Source organism: Taudactylus pleione, unplaced genomic scaffold (genome assembly GCF_031769625.1).
Source record: "Taudactylus pleione unplaced genomic scaffold, aTauple2 ptg000097l, whole genome shotgun sequence".
NCBI classification, from domain to species: domain Eukaryota; kingdom Metazoa; phylum Chordata; class Amphibia; order Anura; family Myobatrachidae; genus Taudactylus; species Taudactylus pleione.
This window is the reverse complement of record NW_028284499.1, coordinates 903,748-918,854: the sequence shown is the minus strand read 5'-3', so window position 1 is coordinate 918,854 and position 15,107 is coordinate 903,748. Positions and strand designations below refer to the sequence as shown.

Below are 15,107 nucleotides of genomic sequence, written 5' to 3'. Positions count from 1 at the left end.
GTCTTGTGACAGGAATGTTGCCGTCAGTCGTAATGGGAAGAGCATAAATACACCCAAAGCAACAATAGGTGCAAACTCCAGATGAGGAAACAGGAAAGTTACCATCCTTCTGTCAGCAGCTTTTGATTTGTTTGAATATTTGCCACAACGTCATGTCATTGTTTTAAATTCATTTTCATTTGCTGAAGGACTCTCTAGAGCAGCTGCGTTATTTTAAGTATCCTTTGATTTTTTAAATTTTTTTTACCTAATGTATAATAGGTGGTAATATGATAACAAGCCAACATCCGGACATTAGGGTCTAAGGATTCTGCCTTTGAACCTCTATACACCCCTGCCTATACCTTCTGATATCCTGCCTATAAACCTCTAAGGATGACGCTATTTTGCGTACGCAGTTATACAGTAAATAAAGACTCCAGACCTAGAACCTGTGGTTCCAAAGCACAAAGTATTATTCAAGTAAAAGTACAGTCAGTTACACGCTAGTTATAAGTACAATTTAGCGCAAAGAAATTATACAGACCCAAGTACAGTTATACATACGCAGCGCTCTGGACCAGATGTAGGCATCAGCAAGAAACCCTTCGTCAATCAGCATTCAGCACGAAGACTAGGAACCCAGGGTCAGAGCACACATATTTATACCCCCCAGAAATAGACAACGCAATAGAGAAGTTTGTTGCTAATACCATTGGTCCTAAAGGAGAGGGCATATGTTACAAGGCATCTAACAGGTTGGTTCAAATAGACACAGTTCCAGCCTCTAACAACTGGTGGTCTCTGGTTTCCCACCTCATGCAAATCCTAACAGTTAGTCATATAATGTACATTTTGTTGCTTGAAGTCTCTGCGGTCCATAAGTTGAGAAGGCCTGTTGCGATCAATACATCGATGTTACCGGAATACTGTTGAGAGAGTACGCATCAGTACATTACCAAACATGACTTACTTGTCCCGTATAAAACCTTAGTTACGAAATAATCTTTATTTCATTGCAATTATAGTAAATGTGCATGCTTGAATCTTATACCTTAAAGCTTATGGAACCTTGTATGTGAATATGTAATGTGTGAGTATGTGGGGTTTGATGTAAAGACACTAGTTAGGTTTATCTGATTTGGGGCAGATGTGCATGCCTGCAGCTAATAAACAGCGTTTGCATGCAGGATATTGTGCATTCGCTACTGAGCATCATGTTAGCAGCTTAACTGTGCGTAATGTGCGGTGTTCATGCATGAGATTCCATACACATATATATATATATATATGTGCATACATATATTTATACATATATACAGTCAGGTCCATAAATATTGGGACATTGACAGAATTTTCAGATTTTGGCCTCTAGTCACCACCACAATGGTTTTGAAATGAAACAAACAAGATGTGCTTTAACTGCAGACTTCCAGATTTAATTTGAGGGTAATTACATCCAAATCGGTGTGAACGGTGTAGGAATTACAACAGTTTCAATATGTGCCTCCCACTTTTTAAGGGGCCAAAAGTAATGGGACTATCAACTCAAAATCTATTTCATGGACAGGTGTGGGCTATTCCGTCATTATTTCATTATCAATTAAGCAGGTAAAAGGTCTGGAGTTGATTCTAGGTGTGACATTTGCATTTGGAATCAGTTGCTGTCAACTCTCAATATGAGATCCAAAGAGCTGTCACTATCAGTGAAGCAAGCCATCATTACATCTAAAAAAGCCATTACAGTTCTGGAACAACATCCTATGGACAGATGAGACAAAGATCAACTTATACCAGAGTGATGGGAAGAGAAGGAAAGGAACTGCTCATGATCCAAAACATACCACCTCATCAGTGAAGCATGGTGGTGGTAGTGTCATGGCGTGGGCATGTATGGCTGCCAATGGAACTGGTTCCCTTGTATTTATTGATGATGTGACTGCTGACAAAAGCAGCAGAATGAATTCTGAAGTGTTTCGGGCAATATTATATGCTCATATTCAGTCAAATGCTTCAGAACTCATTGGACAGCGCTTCACAGTGCAGATGGACAATGACCCGAAGCATACTGCAAAAGCAACCAAAGAGTTTTTTTAGGCTAAAAAGTGGAATGTTATGCAATGGCCAAGTCAATCCCCTGACCTGAATCCGATTGAGCATGCATTTCCCTTGATGAAGACAAAACTGAAGGGAAAATGCCCCAAGAACAAGCAGGAACTGAAGACATTTGCAGTAAAGGCCTGGCAGAGCATCACCAGGGATGAAACCCAGCGTCTGGTGATGTCTATGCGTTCCAGACTTCAGGCTGTAATTGCCTGCAAAGGATTTGCAACAAAGTATTAAAAAGTGAAAGTTAGATTTAGGATTGTTTAGTTTGTCCCATTACTTTTGGCCCCTTAAAAAGTGGGAGGCACATATAGAAACCGTTGTAATTCCTACACCGTTCACCTGATTTGGATATAATTACCCTCAAATTAAATGTGAAAGTCTGCAGTTAAATCACATCTTGTTTTGTTTCATTTCAAAGCCATTGTGGTGGTGAGTAGAGGACAAAATATGAAAATTCTGTCAATGTCCCAATATTTATGGACATGACTGTGTATGTATATATATATATATATATATATATATATATATATATATATATATATATATATATATATTAGGGATGTGCAGGCTCGGATAGGTTCGAGTTTGCACGTTGAGTTCGGATTTTTCCCTCCAAAAAAACAGAACTCAGAAAGAGGCAAAACGTCATCTTACATGGACGAACATCATCATTCCTGGACTTTTTTTGGAGGGAAAAATCCGAACTCAACGTGCAAACTCGAACCTATCCGAGCCTGCACATCCCTAATAAATATATATATATATATATATATATATGTACACACACACACATCTCATTCCTGGGACTAAAACCTGTTTAGGATTCAGACAAATTCAATTGTGTAGATCAATGCCTGGGTTATAGTACAATTGCCACAACTATACTTGCCTACATATAGGGATTCCCAATTTGTATGTAAAACACTCACAGTATCCTGGTGCATTGTCTATTCTATTTACTTTTCTCAGGGGCTGCATTTCTAGTTGTTTTTGGTAGATTATCCAAAAACATTGCTATCTGTACTTAGCTCGTGAGTTGTAACTTAAAATGGCGCTGGTCGCAAAATGGCATCTTGCAGATTGTTGTTTCTAAAATGGAGTCTAGCTTCCATTCAGTCCTTTGTAGGAGTCAGCAGGATGGGGTTCTGGCTGTATAAGCCAAGTGGTTGGTAGGATCCAGCTACAGATTGCTGAGCACACGAGCCTTTCTAGAAACAGCATCCAAATTAGTCTCTTTCCCACCTCTCATTGTTCCAGCTAGCAGAGATTTACTGCACAAAACAAGTCTGTAGAGAAGGGCGATTGGTTGGGCAGCTGGGTGGTGCATAATTTATTAATGTAGAATTTAAAGTGCAAAGTGTTCACCAGGACAGAATAGCTCCACAGATGTACAGTACATTGATGCATCATCTGCCATATTTGTGACATGTCTCCTGCATGTAAGAGCTTCGATATGGATTCACATTTGCTGATCAGTTACATTGTTATCGATATAATATAATCGTGCCATAGAGCACTCCCAGCGCGCCAGGTCCCGGGGCGACTCTGCCACACGGAGCGTCTTACTCTCTCAAAATGTGCCTCTTATTCGCAGAAATAAAACAACTGGAAGCGACAAAACTACTCTACTAGATTACACTTATCAATTTGATGTGTGACATTGGTGCATCTGTATGTAACAGAGTGTGAATCTGTATATGAAGTGCTAGGATGCAGCGGCCGCAGCTTTTTCTCACGTACCGTTGTGCTTACTCTGCGACTTTGTGTGTGGTTATAACTAATTACTGTACAGGTAGTCGTAGCCTAGCATTTGTCCATAACTTTGGGTTGTGTTTCTCTGCATCTGCGATGCCAGTAAGACACAAAATGTATAGAAAAAGATTGTACGCTACACATCTCGAAGCGGCTCAGTTGCAGTGTATGGCGCATTTCCGCTAGGTGTATGAGGATACGTCTGTATGTCTGTGATGCGTATTTATGAGAAATGTGTCCGTCCTGTGTATAATCAGGGCTCGTTCACACCTATCCTTTCATTTTCTTGCATTTCAGAGATAAATAAAAATAAACACATGAAAAGTGCATTAAGTAGGTAAAATAAGAGTTAAGATTCCCATTTCCACCATTGTAAAAAAATACGCTAACTAACTGATTTTTTGACAATGGTGGCATCCACCCTTTACCGTGCAATGTGTTATATTTTGATAAAGGAGTGCTAGCTGATTTACTTATATTAGATTTTGTTCCCCATGTGATCAGAATGCCTTCATCTGTCCTATTTAGCCACTCACTTGTGTAGCCAAATTCTAAACCAATCCTTTGAGCAGCGTCTTATCTCCATTATGATTTGTCTGTAGCAAAATTAAAATTATCGCAGCATGTATTATAGTTAAGGTTACTTGAATATGCTTGTGATCCCTAATGCGAGTTATTTTATGGAGTTGTGTTGTCTGGAAAGCATCATTACTAATACCGTTTTCAGACAGAAGCCGGGGCATCAACTCAGTGTTTTGCTGGGTTATTGAACACTGGTTAAACACGGTACACAGCTCCATTTCTCCTCTCACACTGCACCTTGGACCCATAATTGTTATTCCCAGGTTGACACCTTTCACACAAAACCTGTGTCAGCCTTGAAAAACTCCTCCTCCTTCCAATATTCCATGGTGTCTGTTTGTGCAGCTTCCTGATGACATCATATGCCAGGGCCCGCCCCCCTCTCACTCAGTCAACTGTTTCAGCGCTACCTGTGTCTAAAAACCCGGGTTCAATCCTTTCAGACAGCAGACAACCCGGGTCAAAGCTGGGAATATCTCTGTTGGTGACCAAGGTCCAGGCTCCTGCCATTTGAACCGGGGTATACCCTTTCAGACAGAGAAAGGACCTGGCAAATTCCCAGGTGAAAATCTCTGTCTGAAAGTGGTAAGTGAAGCCATCTCCTGCTGACCTATCCTTTATGCTTTTTTGTAGCCATGAAACAAGGGACCTCACCATAAATTGCATGTAGTATGAATTCTCTGTGAAAGTACATTAACCAGTATTTTCCTTTTTCCCTACAGGGCAGCGATAGATGAGGTGGAAACAGATGTGGTAGAAATCGAAGCCAAACTTGACAAGGTGAGGAATATGTGGTGTGTAAGCAACACCTCAGGGTCACCATTGTCACCCACAGTCTGACTACATTCAGCCTCTCCCCTACATCTCACAACACGAGTAACTGGCCTCATTGCTGCTCTGGAGATACCTATAACAACACTGACAGGCAGCCGGGGCTCAACATCTGCAAGCAGTGAGCCGGAAACATTCCTTACAGTGTTTTCCAGAGAGCTGTAGAGCATGTAAGACGTTTGTGCTGAGGGAGCATTATCTGGCACTGTCCATCGTAACATCTCCATGTATCCACATATCGCAGATCTGGGCCAATTTACTGCCCGTCTGGACACCAGATGACAAGGAAACTGCTTTCCCACGTCTGCACACAAGACACCCACATTAGCTGGCTCTGATATGGACACATCTAAAATAAAAAGCAATGCAATGTCCTTGTGTGCAACTGGAATGCCATAAAATAAAAAATAAAAATTTTTTGTTTTTGGAGATACTGGTGCTAGAGACTGCCAGGGTGTGTGATCAGCTTACTTGAGCGTCTCACCCCCCAAGCAGATCTGACTGTGCTTGTAGGCAGACGCCAACTGCATCTCCTCTCTCTGACATAGTTGTGGCAAAAGGCTGCTATATTCTGCAGCGGCACAGGAGGGGGAGCTTGACAAATTGTAACTCCATGTGCAAGTGATTTCATAGAGCAATTTTTTTCCTCAGGAACGTGACCTATGCCGGATACACACTAGACGATGTTTGTACATAGCGAAGGCACGATATATCGGGTGGTCCGTACACACTGCACAATCTGGTGTACGACCGCTCAATTTAGAACTTGGTGGAACAAAAATGTGCTATTTTTACATAATCATGCTCTAAACTGTAGAACCAGGCAGATGTGTTATTACATTACTAAACAGGCCCGATCATTTCTGAGCTTTATACTGTATGGCAGTGGTTCTCAAACTGTGTGCTGTGGCACCCTGGGGTGCCTTGAGACACTTGCAGGGGTGCCTCAGGTTGGGGGTCCAGCACCAAATCAAATTATTATGGTCAATGTAATGTAAATATGTAGACAAACAGAAGCACAAACCTGTCCACCACCACCTAGGGATGACAGGTAAGCACAATTTACTTCACTTTACTGCTTTACTAAAGTTTCTGTATCTCTCACTAACTTTTGGCTTAGGGGTGCCGTGAAAACATTGCTGATACTCTAGGGTGCCGTGATTAAAAAAAAAGTTTTTGGGAACCACTGCTGTATGCCAACATTTTATTTTACTATCTATCTATCTATCTATCTATCTATCTATCTATCTATCTATCTATCTATCTATCTATCCTATCTAGCGCTCCCGCAAGGCTGTTTTAGCGGGGCACCACACTCTGTACGATTTCAGAAGGACAGAATGCATACTGCCCTTATGGCGGGCTCTTTCAGCTCCCTGCTAAAACAACCTGTCGAGTGCTGTCCCTACCCGTGGACCACAGTATCCCGTGGGTGGGAAAGATTGTGGTGCAATGCTCACCACCGGTGAATAGATGCTATGTGCATGTCATCTATTCACAGTGTGTTAGGAGCTTAGGGGCATCCCAGCATGCCCGTAAGTGATGAACACGCCCCCAAGAGTGATGAACAGGGGGCACCTCTAAAAGACACACCCCCTTTTCTCGTGTCCATGACCCTTTTCGGCCCCACGACAAACCTAGAAAGAACTGTATGGCAGATAGCTAAGCACTCTTGAGTAAGGGTAGGGCTTATCTCTGCTTACCGGAAAGGGTATGAAGTCCCGGCGGTTCGTCTTCCGACGCCGGAAGCCCGAAGGGAGAAGATGCAGACGGGAGATAATTACCCTAACCCTACCCCTCTCCCCCCTCTAACCCTCCCTTAGTGGTGCCTTACCCAGACCCCCTCTTTCCCTAGCCTAACCCTCCTGGAGGGTGCCTTAACCCAACACCCCCCTCTCCCCCGCGGCTAACCGCTAGAAAGCCCCACTTACCTTCGGTCGGGATGCCGGTTTTCGCGACTACGTCATCGGGCTAAAGATAGGCATTAGTGTTTCGACGCCTATCTTTAGTCCCGGGTCGGGTTTGGTAAATTAACTACATCCCCCTAAACCCAATGAGAGTACCTGAAACTGGATTGATACAATGAAACTGAAAGTAAGTAGCAGGTTAGTCAACATAATCTATATCTATCTATATGCATCTCTTTCTCTCTGTCTCTGTGTCTCTCTCTCTCTCTCTCTCTCTTTCTATTAGTTTAGGTTTAGTGCACTCACTTTTAGTAGTACAGCTGCTGCAGACTTCAAGTAGAGATCCAAGATGTCACAACTACTCCATATAATACAAATTGCTATATTGATACTATAGGATCCGTTTGTATTTAAATGACATGCACAGGTGCACATACTGTATGTTCATTAATGAAACTAGGGATTTAAAGCAGGGGTAAACTAGGTTTGTTATTGACTTGCTTTGTGGAACTGATATGTCTTGAAAAAAGTCCATGCGGCCGGCGGTAAATCATGCTGATTCCGTTTTCACAATACAGACTGAAGTGCATGGAAATAGAAGACACATTGCAAAGCTTTAAATAGATATGCATTACTGTTTATATATTCACACAAATACTAGCTGGTTTACATAGCTCTTTGAGCACTTGCAAACCTTCACCGTTAATGGGTTTATACATGGCTAAAGACCTGTGCAAACAAACACTTGTGCCTATTGTTTCAACTATTAAATTTTTTTTAGAGTGAGATTTCTAGTGATCATGGATTACTATTGTTTCCTACTTTCCATACTGTATTCATTATAACACAAATAAATTTCCACTTTCTACTTCAGGGTCCATAGGGTATCCACAGGATACCTTGGGGTATAGGTGTGACGTCAGTCGCAGGGCACCAAAGAGTTAAGCTTTCAGCCTCCCAGGATGCACTAGGTCCCCCTCCTATACCCCGCCCCCGGGCCAAGGCACCTCAGTTTAGTTTGGTGCCCGGCCGGAGTCGGGTGCACCTGTTGGAGTGGGGGCTAGAAGAGCCCCTGAAGCTTTTTCTTCATGCAGCTGTGGCTGCACATCTGGATGAACAGCATGGACAGTCAGTCCTGACGTCCATGCTGTCTTCCCTACACCCCGCCGGTACCAGAACGCCGGTACTGATCCGGGGATGCTGGTGGGCGTCTGGGGTCACAGCTAGCGGTGACCCCAGATGCTCCGGACCATGGCCGGATTCAAGGGGGACAGAGGTAAGCAGCGGGGTCCCGCGGTGGGTCCCCGCTGATCACATGGTCCTAAGTCCCCAGGCAGGGGGCTCCCTGGGGACTGGCTGCAGCGTGGAGCCAGGCGACCAACCTGCGCTTCCACTACCCCCTGGGACAGCGGACCGCAGCAGAGCGGTAGCGCTGCGGCGTCCCAGGGGTTAAATGCATGCCAGGGGAGCGCGCCTTCCCTGTCTCACAGCCGGCGCCTCCCCCGCTGCACACAGCCCTCTCTGCATGCTGCCGACTGGTCCTGTGGCAGCGCTCCTCCCCCAGGCCAGCCTCCTCTCTGCTCCTCGGCGGCCATCTTCTCCAGAACGCATGGTGAACGCTGCTGGAAGCGCTGGACGGAAGCATCGTGGTCTGGGTCCCCCCGCATACCTCTCCTCCGCTGTGGCTCAGGTCTGTGTATGCAGCGCTGTGTCCTACCAGGCCCTGTGTCTGTGTAGTTGAGTAATCAGCGCTGTTAGTGCAGGAATTGTTATTTCTCTGCATTGTATGTGACTGTGCTAGCGCTGCCTGTAACTTTTCTTCTCTAAACTGTCAGCTTTATTACTGTCCCTGTTCTTCTGCTAAAGCCCTTGCGGTGCGGTGCTGCAGGGTGGTCTCTCGCCTATTTAATACTTAATTGGTGAGAGAGGTCACATACGTGGTGCCATCATGTCTGAAAGTGATTTTCCCCTCCGGCTACAGTGTACCACGTGCAAAGTACCGTTAGCGGAGGGGGAGGGTAGCGCGGAGGGCCTTTGCCGGCAGTGTTTGTCCATGGCGCGGCCTATTACGGTTACAGCACCAGTACAGGAGCCGCCCTGGGCTTGTTTCGCTCAGGCGTTAACAGCTTTAGTGGGCCAGTTAGCTCCGCAGCCCGCGTTTACTCCGATGGGTTTGTCCCAGCAGTCTGTGGTGTCGTCACCCATGCAGGGGTTCCCACGACAATTGGTGGTACCCCACAGTCTCCCTATTTCCCCGCTCCCGGGTTCTCAGGAGCCAGCGTGGGTTAACTCCCTGACGAGTTCTGTACAGCACTTGTCGGATGTGTTGCAAGGGGAGTCTGTGATGTGGCCTCATAAAAGGCCGGTGGCGTCTCTGTCCGCTCCTTATGAGGATGACGAAGGGACGTCTGATGATGGGGAGATTCTGGATCCTTACGATCAGGAACCTCTCCATACTAAGGACGCTGATGCTAAGTCCAAAGTATATATTCCTGGACTTATTCGGGCGGTCCGCACAGCCTTGGTGATTGAGGACGAAGTTCCCCCAGCGGCTAAATCTAAGTATGCCTTTTTCAAAGATGTGAAGGGCGATGCCACAGTCTTTCCTCTTTCGGGTCAGTTGGTGGACCATTTAGAGGAGGCGTGGAAACAACCTGGCAAAAGATACCAGCCGCAGAGACGCCTGGCGGTGGCTTATCCGTTCGCGGATAATTATTTTGCTAAGTGGGAATCCCCTCCACAGGTGGATTCTCACGTGACCCGTCTTGTCCGTAGTGCCACATTGCCGATGCCATCCATGTCCTCCCTTAAGGATGCTACGGACCGCAAGGTAGAAATCTGCCTGAAGTCCGCTTATTCCCTTGCAGGGGGGGCAGCACGGCCGGCTATGGCCATTTGCTGGGTTGCCAGAGCGATGGAGCGCTGGGCGGATTCATTAGAGGCTTCTTTTGAATCCGACTGTCCGGCTGAACAGGCGGAGTTGATTGGCAATCTCCGTGATTCGGCCACCTACATCAACGAGGCGGCTCTAGACATTAGTACTCTGGTGTCTAGAATTTCTTCAGCAGCGGTAGCTGCTCGTCGCACCTTGTGGCTGCGATCCTGGAAGGCGGACGCAGATTCTAAGAAAGGTCTGGAAGCGTTGCCGTTTACCGGAGAAGTTCTCTTCGGTCCGGATCTGGATAAGATTGTGGCCACGCTGGCGGCAGCCAAATCTGCTTGTCTCCCGTCGGCCGCTGCTCCTTCTGGTTCGGGACCATCGTCCTTTCGGTCATCTAGGGCCCAGGGCAGGCCCAAACCACAGTCGTTTCCTCGACAGGCTGGCCCTAAGAAATCGGTCAAGCCCCGGAAGCAGGCATGGAGTACCAGACGTCCGGCCCCCAAGCCAGATGACAAGCTTGCGGCCTGACGGTCCGGGCCTCCCTTTGGGGGATCCCAGGGTGGGAGGCCGCCTGCTACAGTTCGCCCAGTGTTGGTCGACCACTACGACAGACACTTGGGTTCTGGAGGTGGTTTCCCACGGATACGCCCTCTCCTTCCGGCACAGACCCCCGGCTCGCTTCTTCACCACGGGTCTCCCATCAGACCGGAACAAGGCTACGGAGCTGCGGAAGGTATTGCACACTATGCTCCAGGCTGGAGTTATAGTGCCTGTTCCATTCTCCCAGAGGGGCCAGGGTTTCTATTCAAATCTATTTTTGGTACAGAAACCCAATGGGTCATATCGTCCGATTCTCAACCTCAAAGCACTCAACAAGTCTTTGCGGGTCCCGAAGTTTCGGATGGAGACCCTACGGTCCATCATTCTGGCGCTGGAACCTGAGGACTACTTGGTGTCATTGGACATACAGGACGCTTACCTGCATGTCCCTATTCTTTTGCGCCATCAACAGTTCCTCAGGTTTGCAATCCGCAGCGACCACTTCCAGTTTCGGGCGTTACCTTTTGGCCTGGCAACAGCACCACGTGTTTTCACCAAGGTGATGGCGGTCATGGCGGCTTCTCTGCGGCTGCAGGGAGTCCGCATGTTACCGTATTTGGACGACCTGTTATTGGTGGCAGGATCTCCAGAGCTCCTGTTACGCCACTTGGACCTGACCATTGCACTGCTGCAACGGCACGGCTGGCTAATCAACTGGCAGAAGTCCACTCTAATCCCGTCTCGGAGGATTCTGCATCTTGGAGCCTTATTGGACTCGGGACAGCAAAGGATCTTCGTGACGGAGGACAAGATCTCTGCTTTACAGTCAAGGGTGCGCAGTTGCCTGCACAGCCGCCGGGTGTCCTTACACTCGGCGATGAGGTTACTGGGCTCCATGGTGTCGGTGTTCGACATGGTGGAATACGCCCAGTTTCACTCCAGACCTCTGCAGCACCTGATCCTGTCCAAGTGGAACGGGCTGACTCAGTCTCTGAAGTCCCAGACGATTGTGCTCACCCAGGAGGTTCGCCTGTCCCTTACGTGGTGGTTACAGACGACCCACCTCAACAAGGGACGTCCGTTCTGGGTTCCAAATTGGGTCCTGTTGACAACGGACGCCAGTCTTCGGGGCTGGGGAGCAGTTTCGGGTCCACACTTGTTCCAGGGCAGGTGGACGCCGACAGAAGCGGAGCTTCCAATAAATATCTTGGAACTCCGTGCGGTCTTCAATGCTCTCCAGCAGGCACAGCGGTTTCTCCAGGGTCGCCCGGTGCAGGTCCAGTCGGACAACGCTACCACCGTGGCCTACATAAACAGGCAAGGAGGAACTCGCAGTCGGGCGGCTCTCGTAGAGGTCTCTCGGATCCTGGTTTGGGCGGAGCGCAATCTTCCGGCCATATCAGCGGTCTTCATCTTGGGAGGCGGACTTTCTAAGTCGCCAGGACGTTCATCCGGGGGAATGGTCCCTGCACCCGGACGTTTTTCAACTACTGGTGGACAGGTGGGGTCTTCCAGAAATCGACCTCATGGCGTCCCGGCACAACAACAAGTTGCCGGTGTACGGGTCTCGCACAAGAGACGAAGGGGCGTCTCTGGTGGATGCTCTGTCCGTCCGGTGGACGTTCCGGTTCGCATACCTGTTCCCTCCGGTCTCCCTTCTTCCACGGGTAATCCGGAAATTCAAACAGGAAGGAGGGACGCTCCTGTTGATAGCTCCCGCGTGGCCCAGACAGCACTGGTTCTCAGACCTTCAGGGTCTGTCCGTGGACAGTCCTCTGCGGTTGCCGCTACGACCGGACCTTCTGTCTCAGGGTCCTTGCCTTCACCCGGACCTGACTCGGCTGTCTTTGACGGCGTGGCTGTTGAGACGGCCATGCTGAGGTCCCGGGGGTTTTCCAGCTCTGTGGTGCGTACCATGTTACGAGCTCGGAAACCGTCTTCCGCGAGGATATACCATCGCGTGTGGCATACGTTCTTCCAGTGGTGTCGACCGAGAGGTTATGCACCGCGGGAGTTTCGTCTGTCTCGGTTTCTCGCCTTCCTGCAAGCGGGACTAGATCATGGGCTTCGCCTTGCTTCTTTGAAGGTACAGGTTTCGGCCCTATCTGTCTGGTTTCACCGTAGGATTGCTACAATCCCGGATGTGCGCACCTTTATGCAGGGTGTTCTCCGCATTCAGCCGCCCTTTGTTCCACCTGTGGCGCCTTGGGATTTGGCTGTGGTCCTGAGGGCTCTCCAAGGACCGCCGTTTGAACCACTGGGCTCAGTGGATCTTAAATGGCTAACAGCTAAGACTGTTTTCCTTCTGGCCATTGCTTCGGCCAGACGTGTTTCTGAGTTAGGGGCTCTTTCTTGTAGACCCCCTTTCTTGGTTTTTTATGGGAACAGGGCAGTACTCCGCACTCGGCCCGAGTTTCTTCCCAAAGTTGTTTCCCAGTTTCATGTTAACGAGGAAATAGTTGTTCCGGCCTTTAACTCACCGGGTCTTTCCGTGGGTGAGGCCTCTTTGGATGTTGTGCGGGCCTTAAGGACTTATGTTGACCGCACTTCTTCGTTTAGGAAGTCGGACGCTTTGTTTGTCCTCTATGGCTTCCGTAAAAAGGGTTGGCCTGCTTCAAAGCAAACTTTGGCAGCCTGGATCCGTATGGCTATTTCTGAAGCTTATCTTCATGAAGGCCTACCGGTCCCTCCTTCTCTGAAGGCTCATTCCACTAGGTCTGTGGGTCCTTCGTGGGCAGCTCGACGTGGTGCCTCGGCAGTTCAGATCTGCAAGGCTGCTACGTGGTCTTCTGTCCATACCTTCGTGAGGTACTACAGGTTTGACACCTTCGCCTCTCAGGATGCTTCCTTCGGGCGGCGGATTCTCCTTTCTGCACAGGAGCGTCCCCACCCTTAAAGGATACTGCTTTGGGACATCCCCAAGGTATCCTGTGGATACCCTATGGACCCTGAAGTAGAAAATGAGATATGGTAAGAACTTACCCTTGTTATCTCTATTTCTACGAAGTCCATAGGGTTCCACAGGACTCCCGCCCTGTCGCACCTGTGCTGCAGATGGGCTTTGCTCTGGTCACCGGTTTTCCGTCTCCCTCTGGTGAGAATGTGATTCTTGTATGTGTCCAGATCTTTGTTCTCTCTCTTCCTTCTCCTCCTCCGGCCTATGGCTTGGTAACTAACTGAGGTGCCTTGGCCCGGGGGCGGGGTATAGGAGGGGGACCTAGTGCATCCTGGGAGGCTGAAAGCTTAACTCTTTGGTGCCCTGCGACTGACGTCACACCTATACCCCAAGGTATCCTGTGGAACCCTATGGACTTCGTAGAAATAGAGATAACAAGGGTAAGTTCTTACCATATCTCATATTTTTATGGGTAAAGACAATAGGCCATGGTTAGCACTTATACTAGCGGTCTGATAGCACCTATATTAGTGGTGGTCTGATGGCACCTATACTAGGGGTCTGGTAGCATCTATACTAAGGGCCTGATCGCACCTATACTAGGGGTCTAATAGCACCTGTGCTAGTTGTCTGATAGCTCAGGTAGTAGTTGACTGATAGCACCTGTGCTCATGTACTAGGGATCTGATGTGCCTATACTTGTGATCTGATAGTGCCTGCTCTAGGGGTCTGATTTCACATGTACATTGTTTGATAGCCCAGGTACTAGGGGTCTGATTTCACCTTTACTAGTGGTCTGAGAGCACCAGTGCTAGTGGTCTGAGAGCACCAGTGCTAGTGGTCTGAGAGCACCAGGGCTAGTGGTCTGAGAGCACCATGTTGAATCGTAAATAAACCTTTAGTACATTCCTGCCTATAAACCTCTAAGATTCACCTGCCTAGAACCTCTAAGACAAAACCTGCCTATACCTTCTAAAACCACAAGATGTCGCTAATTAGCGCTGTGTTTAATTAGTCCAACGCGCTAAAGATTATTATTCAGGTAAAAGTACAGATGTTACCACGCTATGATCTAACAATGAGCGCAAAATAAATTGTACAAACATTAGGTCATAAGGTACAGTCTATATATACGCGTGCGCTCTGGGACCAGATACCGGCATCAATGATGAGTCCTCCGTCGAACAGCATAACAGGAAAATCTTGTTTTAGAGCACTCACATATATACCCGTACTGGGATAAGCAATACAATAGAATATGTTGGCAGGTTCTCATTGGTTCCTCTTCTTGTTTCTTCCGTTACGGTACAATTCATAGGTCAGTGCAAAGACACAACCCAGCCTCTAACAGCCTGATTGTGTTCACCTTCCCGCTGCATAATAAATCTAATCTGACTATGGCATACAACATTTCAAGAAGTTATTATCTCTAACATTCATATTTCATAGCCGCATGTTCTGATCTTCTCACCGATGCCACCGGAACGCTGTGGGAACAAAGTAGATCAGTACGGCACCAAACACGGTCCAATTGTCATTTACTAAGCCATAGTTACAGAAAACATTCATTTCTTTATATGCTAGCATTGCGACTAAACCAAGTAATAATTATCCTTTTTGCGTTACGGGA

The 15,107-nt window shown here is 47.6% G+C and overlaps 1 protein-coding gene across 1 annotated transcript in view; it reads left to right on the top strand.

Moving 5' to 3' along the window:
- Positions 1-5,144: 5,144 nt before the first annotated feature.
- Positions 5,145-15,107, top strand: part of ACAP3 (ArfGAP with coiled-coil, ankyrin repeat and PH domains 3) — a gene marked incomplete at its 5' end in the record, with an annotated part of 104,316 nt that continues 94,353 nt past the window's right edge. Inside the window, one exon of the mRNA XM_088470316.1 lies at positions 5,145-5,202. Within this exon, the coding sequence (XP_088326442.1) occupies positions 5,145-5,202 (58 nt within the window). The remainder of the gene's footprint in view (positions 5,203-15,107) is intronic.